Raw genomic sequence first — 11,719 nt, forward strand, 5'->3', positions numbered from 1 at the left:
TTCCAAAGAGAATGAAGATCTTATGTGATCAAGTACTTTAACCCTTGTAGATATACCTAAATAATATTAATAAAATACTGTTAAAGATGTGTAAGAAATGGATATTACAGTACTAGTTGGAAGCGGTGTCAGGTCTTTTATTTTGAGAATTATAAAACACAGAAGATTAAACTACTGAATCTATCTCTGACATCATGAATCGGTCTATGAATCTCATCAATGGTGACGTTCAACAAAAGAAAGCTCTATGCTGCAATGCATGCTGGGTATCATCGTAGTACTAAACCAATTTATGACTCCCAGCATGCATTGCAGTTGATCGTTTTATCTCAATTTGTTTGGTGATTGTCACCATTGTTGAGATTTGTAGGATGAGTAATGATGTCTGAATGTGTCAGCATTTTTTCTGCTTATTTTGTCACAGTCGAAAATGGATCAACATAATCATATAAAGCAGCTTAATTGTATCTCATCATGACATCTTCACAAAAAGCAATTTGTTTCAACTCTACTTTGTAACACATCTTTCTTTTTCAATGCACATGTGTTTCTACATAAACACATACAAAACACAAAGATTTAGTGAAGGACCTAACTAAAGCAAACACTGATCACCATAATGACAGTTTGTTGAAATTACAATATTTTTCAACATAAATGGAGGGTGCAAACCTGATATGGATGCAATGCAATTAACATTGACAAATCAACTGTTTTTAACATTTTTTCAATGGTTGCATGCTATCTGGGTAATCTCTGCACATGATTAATCGTCCTGTAAAAATTCACCCAAGCCCTTTCAATATTAAGCACTAATGAAAGCCATTTCACAGATGATCCCTGTTATTTAATTTACACCTCAGATTTTATATTGATCTTTTCACGTGATTCATATTTTGCATGCTAGAGCTTTGACAGTACAGGCAAGCATGTGTTTATTGCCCACGCTGGCAACTTCATTAAAACTTATCACAACTGAATAAACACAGACATCAGAACAAAGTTAAAAACAACAACACGCAACCTTATACAAATCCACTGCAATTCACTAGACACTGTGACAAATGTAAGTTTAAAAGTTGCACATGTGGAAATGAGATAAAGTGATTTACTCTGAGACCAGCCTTCATGGTTTGATCAAGTTTTGAGGCGTTTGCTTTAAAGGTGTTGAAATGAAAGCAGTTTACTTCATCAGCATTCACTTACAGGAGTTGTGATTCATCATCTTAAATATTTTTTCAGTGCAGACCTGTTTATGATTTTTCATAAGACACCAATCACTGTTTCTCACAGACTCAGCAAGAACATGGGGAAGGACGGCTATTCAATGAGAAGAAATAGCTTTCATGCTAGTCTGATGCCACTCAAACTGGTTGACCTTGGAAAGTCTTGCTAGTTAATGGAATCAAGATGACTTGCACATCTTTCATTGGTTAAGACCTCAGGATGCTATTAAGACACTGAGTTTACTGAGACATGCTGTTGCTAAGGAATGAAGATGAGAAGAGACCAAAAGAAGAGGAGAGCATCATCTAACACCAGCTCTCAGAGCTTATTGTCAACCAAACCTTATTGTCAGGACCAGCTCACCCATATGAGCAATACAATGATTCAAAGGAGTCAAGTGTAGTCATCTTCATTAAAGGTCATTATACACTGTACAGAAATTTCCGTTGAAATGAATTGTAAATTCAAGTTGATTAAACTTTCAAATTTAAGTGCATCAAGAAATTCACAGTGTACTTGTTCTGTAAAGCACATCTTGCACTTAGTCCCATTGAAACTATTTAGGGAGACAGCTGCTTTACTTGCTATATCTATATATTTTAGCAGTAATGATTTAGAAATATGAAAAGTAATGTCTTGAAAAAGTGATCAAATAAAGTACCAGTGTCTCTAGACAACATGATCTCACAAATGTCCGTGAAATAGTCACGCAATATTTTTGCTTGTCATTGTCAAGTATTTCCACAATACTTTCTTTTTCATGTAAGATTCATGTATTTGTTACTCAATTGTTTTTCTTATTTTTAAACCATTGTCACTTCGCTTTGGGGTTAGATTTGCTATTTGTTTGCATTTGGGTGTCACTTTAAGTATTGGTTTATACTATTTTTTCATATGCTTTTTAAACCATTGTTGTCTGACATTAGGGTTAGAGTTGGGTTTGGGTAAGGATGTCATTTTATGTAACAGAAAGTCATTCTAACCCCAAACCGAAGGGACAATGGTAAGAAAAAAGGAAAAACAGTTAATTAACCAATACGTGAAACTAACACTAAAAAGAAAGTTGTGGCACGGGCACATGAAATGGTGGAAATATGTGACAATGACATGCAAAATGTTGCACGGATCTTGTGAGATCAGGACTCTAAAAGATGTTGGGTATTTTAACCTACTGTATATAGTTGAGTAAATATTGGACTAAACAAACTGTTGGGTTATAAATAAACCTATACTGTGTTGTCTCAATCTAAATGTTGGTGTGTGTCAACCAGCATAGGTTTATTCACAGTTTGTAATAACCAACCAAGTGATATTTGACATGTGTACAATGGGTTGGGTTTATCACTTTTTGACTGAACGCTGGGTTGAAAACATTCCAGCATTTTTAAAGTGTATTTATACTTAAATAAAGTTTTGGAAAACCCAATATTTAATTAAACTGAAATGTACTCGCATTAGTAAACTCAATTTATATTATTGAGTAAAATCTGAATGGTGCATGATTTTAAAGAGGTGCAAGATAAAACATGTTATCTCTTCTTTTTCATATAACCCAGACATGTACCTGTCCGACTTTGTGAGATTATATTTTCCAGCTATTGTGGGAGTTCTGATTATGCAAATTCATATTCAAAATCTGCTTCTCTTATTATTCTCATGCTGACGTTTGGTAACTCAGAAGATTCTGGATTTCATTTATGCAGTAGCGTGACATGTTTGAAGATTTCAACTCCTATATTTTTTGTCCGAACTAAAGATGATGTTTTATAAATTGTTGCTCCCCTTAATCTCTTCTAAGCTCCCTTTGTTCATAACCTTTTTACCTCTTAAAAAATTGATGACTTAGAACCATTTTTTTGCTATTTGGTTCCATAAAAATTTGAACAAAAGGTTAGAAGTTGACAAAAGTTTCTTTAGGCTATAAAGCCTGCTTGTATTTTTGTGTTTTTGCCATAAAACGTGTGTTATAAATCAATCTGCCAACTTTTGTACCTCATCCAGAAAACATTATACCATGGCAGATGGCGTATAGGGCCTGGTAAGCACACCAAAATGTATCCAAAACAAATATAGATTGATATACACCCACTTATAGAGAAGGCTGGGTGTGTTTGAACTGACGGGACAGTAAAATCACTATTCATGCTCAGCATTAGGTTGAATTGCATAATAAAATGTGTTGGTAGGAATGAATTCATATAGATGAATTCATTTCCGGTGGTCACGTAACTCACCGAAGTGGCCATGTGCACATTTGCTTGAGGGGTTCTAATTTGGTCAAAGTTTCCTTCCACCGCCTGAAGAAACAAAAAATCATTACTGATGAGCTTTGGAGTGGGCCGCAGGATGTAGTTTATCTGACTGAGTCCAAATGTCAATCAAAGAAATAAAGGTAGTGTTTTGAAATGATTTCACCGGTGTGCTCTGGGCACCTGCTGGGTTTGTGTGTTATTTGAGGCCAAAGTTTGACTTTGATTGAAGAGAAAAAGAGGTCTGAGATTGAAAGAATCAAGTGAATTGTTTCTGAACAAGTGAATTGTTTCTGAATTGTTTCTGAACAATAACACACGGCCCCTACGTTAATATGATTTTGTTTTTCTCTCCCTGTCTCGTCCTCGACCCCGAGGACAATGGGACAAACAGACCCAGTTCCGGTAGATGTGAAAGTCGGCACTCCTCTGATCTGGTCGTCCTTCAACGTGATGCCCAGCTGATGCCTGACCAACGATCACCGACAGAACCAGCTTAATCTCCGCTTAATCTCCTCCTTAATCCGTTTATATGTGTGTATATACATATATATCTACCAAGGGTTTTTCCCTCCTAGGACTTTTTTTTCCTCGGCTAAACAGACGGGGGGGGGGGGGGGGTTCTCCTAGGGTTTTTTTTACCCCGGGGAGGCACCCTTATTGGGCTTAAATTAGCTTACTCTTATAGACGTTACATTAGTAATACGCTCGCTTATAATGTCGAGTCATAGCTGCAGCAAATTTGACTGCTTATGCTATCGTGTATTATGTTGTGCTATCTGTCGTTTTCTGTGCTTTTACTGCTTCTATTAATGTAAAGCTGCTTTGAAACAATTAAGTATTGTGAAAAGCGCTATATAAATAAAATTGAATTGAACATTGAATTGAATTGAATTAAATTGAATTGAACTGTCAGGAAAAAAGTTAAAATTGTATATCTTCTGGGGCTACCATCAACCTTTTGGGGTACAATTTTATGCCCTAAGGACCTATTGTGTACCTTTAAAGAGCTCCTATGGTCTGGTCCACGAGTAAGTGTGTATTAGTACATGTTAATGATATGCAAAAGGTACAAATCCCAAAGTAAAAGATGACACGAGTTATCATCTCCAACGTAAATCTCTTTTCTTGGACTACAACAAACACACGGATTGTAGGCAACAGTTTACTTCCTGGGATTGGTGATGTAGAGACCAACATTATGATAATTCCTCCCGCTTTGACTCAAAGCCTGTAAATTAACTCCTGTTAGCATTGCAAGTGAATCTTTTAAACATAAGGAGCATCACATTTCCAGCTGACATCAGAGGTATTCAGGCCAATCACAACGTACGGATTAGCTGCCACAGACGACACGGAGCTTTTCAGATCGATGTGTTTTGTACAAAAGTCAGTGCATTTCAGGAAGACAGGGATATCTGGAGCTACAAAAAAGGACGGTATGTGGAAAATAATAAAACATAAACCATGCAAACACATTGTATTATACCAAATACACAAAATAAAGTTTTTAGTAATGAAATAGGTGCACTTTAAGGACCAATTTTGAACCAGTTAAATTTTAACATTTAACTGTACCTTTAAAGGTACACAATAGATCCTTAAGTAAGGATTAATTAAAGATGGGCATTTAATTATTTGAAAATCATGCACACCCAAGATGGTTATGTGGCACGACACAAAGCGGAGCTTAAGTTTCAAATGATTCAAAGGACCGAAGACAATTATTCCTCTTATACCACGATTACCACAAACACTGCTCTGCTGGTTATTATAAGACATTTGACAGGTCAGGAGTGCATCTATTGAAAAATAATGCATACCTGTTTCTCAAATCAGAATAAAGCATTCAACAGGCCCGTGGTATAAGGTACAGTATGTACCCAAAAGTGTTCAACATTTGTATGATGTTTTGTAAAGGTAAAAACCTTAACCTTTGAGGGTATTTTCTTACAGTGTGTCTGTTAGCAAAACTGTAAGATGTAATTCATTCAAATATGATTATTAGTTATCATCAGCTAGCTGAGATTCCAGCACATGCACAAAGAAATACATTTTTCTTCATTTTAATATTCCTTTATGTAAATATTTGACAGCCACTTTAAATTGATTATAGACGAGAGCTCTACATTTTAAGCACTTTAATCTGAAACTTGCAAAAGCTTGTAAGCTAAAATCAAGTGCATTTACACTTACATAGAATTTCTTTTTAAAACATTTACAGCTTTCACAAAGCTACTTGCTCTGATGGTGTGATTTATTTGTCAGAAACAGGAGACCTTGGGACCTTGGCATTTAGATATTTTGCCGTTCAGTCTCAATGCAATTCTCACTGTGAGTGTTAATATACATACTGCTCAGGCTTTCGGTTGATACGAGAAGATTTTAGTGAGAGACACTTGAGCAAAAAACATTCAAAGTATGTGCAAGTAAAATTTTGCATAACTTGAATCAAACTGTAAAAGAGGACAGAAACAGATTTAATATAGCCTCTTACTTTAATTAATAGTCACACATTCTGCATACTTGAATTGATAAAATGTTTAACATTTGCTACCCAGTCACGATTCGAGTTGTTTTAGAGGACAGTCATGAAGAAAGAAACAAAATGTTGCAAATAGCGATGGTTAAACTGTTTGGTCTTGAATATCTCTGTGCAGAATGAACAAAAACATTTGTGCATGTCCTTGATTAAGTCGTATCATCTTAACATTTATAGACAAAATATTTTTGTGTATAAATGATGTTTTCAGCTTGTAAGGCTTGTTAGGGAGAGGTGTTACTTTTTAAATGATTAATTTAAATGTATGAAAACTACATTGTCATAGTTTTTAAAAAAATATTGCCTGCGTTTCACCTTTCATGCTTTTTAAATTTTAATGCTTTTTATCCCAGTTTCTCATTTTTTCTTGTATGATTGTTGTACTATTAGATGTAGAGTGTATGTCAGTAATATCACAGCATGTGTAAGTGGTCTTCTGTTGTTTATTAATAAAAGTGGTCTTTTGTTGCTGTGCTCCTCAGTGCTTCTCTTCTCAAAAAGAAAAATCAGAAAAAAATGATCCAATAAACCTGGGAAAAGATCTGCAGCATTCTCAGATCATTTATAACCTGGCTTGCACTGAACTTATTTCAAACTTTGTGCTTTCATTAGCACCTAAAGAAATCAATTTCTGAGGTCTGAGCGTTGACATCTTTCAGAGTTTCTCTTAGGTGAACGGGACACACTACAGCTCCTCCTTCCTCTTGATGATAAGCTTTCGAACCATATCTGCTATCCGCGGGCGAATTTCTTTCACGGAGACATCAGGACCCCACGCATCAACCACTTTACCATCAGTGTCAATGAGGTACTTCCAAAAGTTCCACGTTGGCTCTTTACCCGACGCCTCTGTAATGAGAAGAGAGCGTGTCTGTTGTTTCAATATGATGCACAGATTAATAAGCAACCAGACTGTGATGCAAAAATAAAAATTTTGTTTAAGGGACAAATGCACGATGTTGCAAAAACAAACAAATGCATAAACACAAGTGATAGACCAATGCATTTACACTGTTTCTCAGTTTCTTTGGAGCATTTCTCGAATCATTCTTAAAATGTGCAAAATAATACATGCTCAGAACAATTTGTACAAACTGCACAACATCATGAATTTTGTGCAAACTATTTCATCTCTCAAAAGTCCATTTTTATGTCAGTGAACATTTCAGTCCCATCAACATGGCAAGTCCTTGTGTCATTGTTCATGAACAGTTATAGGTATCAGGATTTGCTGATGTGAACTTTATGGCTACAGTTTAGATAATGATGATTGTAAATGAACACGGCTTAAAGGTGCAGTGTGTAATTTTTAAAAGGATCTCTTGACAGAAATGCTAAATAATATACAAAACGATATTATCATGGGTGTATAAAGACCTGTTAATAATGAACCGTTATGTTTTTATTACCTTAGAATGAGACATTTTTATCTCATACACCGAGGGTCCCCTTACGTGGAAGTTGCCATTTTGTGCCGCCATGTTTCTACAGAAGCCCTTAACGGACAAACTTTTTTACTCATTTGTCTCCGACGATTACATGTTTTTCTGGTGGCAGCTATCGTAGCTTCTCTATGTGTTTCAAAAGCGAGGGAAGAGCAGTGGACTGAGCCATTGGTTGCAATTCGCAACCTCACCACTAGATGCCGCTAAAATTTACACACTACACCTTTAAGTAAGTTACTCATTTTTGTACGTCAAATATTGCATTGCAAGAGATTGGACAGAATTCACATTTACACCTTAATTTATGTTTGTAAAAAGATACACACATTGTGGTATTGAATAAATCATATTTTACAGTACAAATACAAAATAACAAAACTAGAAAAGTTCACTTTATAAGGTTATCAAATTCCAATCTCAACTCAAAATGTTCTCCTGATGGATATCCCGATATCCCAGGCAGATTTTTATCCACATCACAACAGATATCTTTCCTCGCAATGCAACAAATAATCACTCAGTATGTCTTACACAATCACCTACACACATTCATTCCCTTTTGGCAATTGAGTTCACGTTTATAAAAGTCTACAAGGGAAAAACGATTATGAAAAAAGCTCAACCATGCATGTCATGACTTAAGACTATTCAATACAAACCAGTACAATGCACTTTGATGAAAATTACACAAGAAATCGAAAATGTAGCAAACAGCAGACAATTATACATAATAATCTGTATGATTGTATCAAAGCATTGCAATTCGTCCAAAACAATGAGAATATGCTTTTAAATTGTGCGCAACTGACTTGATTATGTGGAGGCTGAAGAAGATTAATTTCTGATCTGAGAAATGCTCCAAATTGACTGAGATAAGTGTTTATAATGAGTAATTCACATATTAAAGAAATGGTGATAGTGGACATTTCCACTAAATGCATTCAACTAGAAAAACACCAGTTGCTTAAAAGTAATATAAAAAGTGAGATTAGTGCTTACAAAATGTCATTTTAACAATTGTTTGTTCTTATTTTGAGAGGTTGTTATCTAAACCAGTGACATTCATATATTTTAAGTGCTCTTTGAGGTCACATCAACCTTTTAGATGCTGTGATTATAAAACCGATTAGAACGACACTGTTCCACTTACCCACAAGGTACTTGTAAGCATTATTGGCTCCTACACCGACCACAGCAATCTTGCTAAACATGGGAAAGGAAACCCCGTAGACTCGTCGCACATAACTGTCGATCTCTTTATCGCTGCCGGGCTCCTGCTGGCCGAACTGGTTGCAGGGGAAAGCCAGCACGTTGAAATGAAAGGGCCCGAAATCTTTTTGCAACTGCTGGAGATCTTTGTAGTGTTCATCTGTGTATCCACACTCACTGGCCACATTCACAACCAATGAGACCTACACAGATAGATAGATAGATAGATAGATAGATAGATAGATAGATAGATAGATAGATAGATAGATAGATAGACAGACAGACAGACAGACAGACAGACAGACAGACAGACAGACAGACAGACAGACAGACAGACAGGTCAATGTATGTCACAAAGGGTCTCTCGTTCAAATAAACAGTAAGCTGTATAACAGATGGTAGATGGTGAACTGACCATGAGGGCAATTACGGTCTAAAAGCCAAATGAAGCCATTAGACTCGATCTCTAGCAGCATTCACTAATAGATGAAGGGGAGTTGAGTGCCAATGTGCCATCGCTAATGGTGCCCTCATTCTCTGTTATTTCATCTCTCTATTTTATCCGTTCACTTTCTTTACATTTCACAGAGACATTGAGGAAAGCTTTAGTTCATGCGCCAATCTTAACATTGATTATGATACGTTGTGTAAATATACATTAATGTAAATTTTAAATAATACCAACTTCACACTTGAGCTCAATTCCCAGGGAACACAAATAAAATATCAATCTTAAATACTTTAGATGAAGGCATCAAACAAACACATAAATGTAAAGTATTAATATTTATAGCAGTTATATTCGCATCAGTAATGGTTATGATAGTACTGTAAAGAACACATGCTACTAAGATTAGTAAAGAATATACAAGAAAAAAAACCTTTAGAACTGCTGGTAAGACAAAAGTAATGTGTTGGTAACACTTTACAATAAGGTTGTATTTGTTAACATAGTTAAAGCATTAGTTAGCATAAACTAACAATAAACAGCACGTCTGCAGCATTTATAAATAATCTTACACTGTAAAGAAATTCCGTAGAAATTACAATGTTATTGCAGCTGGGTTGCCGGTAATTTACCGTAGATTTAAATGTATGTTATTTACTGGCAAGAGTTTGTTCAAAGTTAAATAAATTTTAAATATTAACAAGTCTTTATCTTTACAGAATAAAACTATACAATAACAGCTTCATGCAAAGCATTCTGGGAACCAGAAATCATCATCAACCTTTTTCAGTTTTTTGGTTCAGATTTTGTTTCCCAGAATGTTTTGCTTGATGCTGTTTTTTTAGTTTTACTCTTTAAAGACAAAGACTTGTAAATGTTTAATGTTCATTTAACTTTGAACAAAATGTTGCCAGTAAAAAACATAAATTTAAGTCCACGGTAAGTTACCGGCAACCCAGCTGCAATTTCTACGGAATTTTTTTACAGTGAGTTCATGTAAATTTTAGCATTAACTAATACTTTTTTTATTAAAAGTTGTAGCTGTTAACCTTAGTTGCACAATGAAAAAAAACAAAAAAAAAAAACATAAACTGTAATGGCATTAACAAAGATTAATAAATGATAATAATAAAAATGTATTCCTTATTTTTCTTAGCTAATGCATTTACTAATGTTAACAAATACAACTTTTTTGTAAAGTTTGCCAATAATTTTAGTAGTGGTGACAGGACTAGTAATGATTATATTATTGGTATACTAGTACTAGTACAAATACTAGTATAAAAACATCGCCATAGCAATTAAAATAAAGTATCCAAATTGTTCGTGACATCATTGGCTTAAACATAACAGCTAACTAAACTCTGTAAGTGAATTAAGTTAACTTTATAAAGGCTCTCTCATAATATGTCGCTTTGGATCAAAGCGTCTGATAAATAAATACGCGTTAAGGCCATCTACCCCCCCCCCCCTTCCCCTAAAATCAGCCAATGAGATGTCCGTAATCTAAAAATGCATGATGATTGACAGGCAAAGAGTGTTTTTTTATTAATCGGGTCTTTAAGCTGTTACAGAAGCTGGACAGAATCCAGAAACTGTAACCCAATACATGCATGCACATGCAAATATAACATAATAATGAAAACATTTGTTGAATCTTACAGAAATTTCAAATTAAGAGTCTTTCATTATTATACAATACCGACATCTAGCGACTAAACATAACTGCAAGATATGCAGTGTTTTAACAATCAAAATACTAACATTTAAGACTTTCATTGTCTCTTTATTGTAAAAGTAAATCTTTTTAAACAAACAAAAAACTTAAATAATTTATGCATACATAAGACTGCACGTTTTAATAAATAATGTGTGGATTTTTTAAAACATTAGATATTTTACATCTTTTTTCATAAAGGAATCATTTATAAACAATACATGTACATTCAATGTGAATTAATGTTTTATGCCATTTCCACATACTTAATTGCACATGCATCATTAATGTGTTAGTAATAAATTAATGTAGTAATATCTGTTAGTGTCATCAGTGTTCCCAAACACTTATAAAAGAATAAGTCATGTTGCTTAAAAATCACACCCAAAGTAGAAGAGATTTTTCACGAACAAGGCTGCCACGTAGACACGCAGACGCAATGAATGAATGAATGCACAACTCCAGCAAGTTTGTTAGTATTTTATTTCTAGTGTAAAAATCATAATAGCACTTAAAGTACGCGTGCATGAAAAATTAACTAGAGTCTTACGGCGACATAAGGAGTTAAAGTCTTTCTTACATGCATGTTAGTTGCATCTCATGCGTGGATCACTGAAGTTCATTTCTTTGCACTTACCGACCCTCTGTATTTCTCCAGAGAAACTAACCTCCCTCTGCTGTTTACCAGCTTAAAAGTGTAAAAGTCTTTCTGCTTGGCCTCTATCAGACATGAAAACGAAAGTAAAGTAACCGTCCACAAAATCAGCTCCATAATGCTACAGGAATTTCTGTGATGTTGGGCAGATACAGTAGATGAGCAGTGGAACGGGACAGTCCGGCTACAGACTGAAATATATTAACATAGAGCGGAAACGCGCACTT

At 34.9% G+C, this 11,719-nt stretch overlaps 1 protein-coding gene across 1 annotated transcript; it reads right to left on the reverse strand.

Annotated features, from left to right (window-relative positions):
* Positions 1-5,955: 5,955 nt before the first annotated feature.
* On the reverse strand, positions 5,956-11,696 carry gpx7 (glutathione peroxidase 7). The gene is made up of 3 exons (XM_055189358.2): positions 11,475-11,696; positions 8,614-8,875; positions 5,956-6,867 (listed from the first exon to the last, which is right to left on the reverse strand). The coding sequence occupies exons 1-3, from the start codon at positions 11,607-11,609 to the stop codon at positions 6,704-6,706; spliced, it is 561 nt and encodes a 186-aa protein (XP_055045333.2). The 5' UTR covers positions 11,610-11,696; the 3' UTR covers positions 5,956-6,703.
* Between the last annotated feature and the right edge of the window lie 23 nt (positions 11,697-11,719).

The sequence above is a fragment of the Misgurnus anguillicaudatus genome, chromosome 13 (genome assembly GCF_027580225.2).
Source record: "Misgurnus anguillicaudatus chromosome 13, ASM2758022v2, whole genome shotgun sequence".
Classification (NCBI taxonomy): domain Eukaryota; kingdom Metazoa; phylum Chordata; class Actinopteri; order Cypriniformes; family Cobitidae; genus Misgurnus; species Misgurnus anguillicaudatus.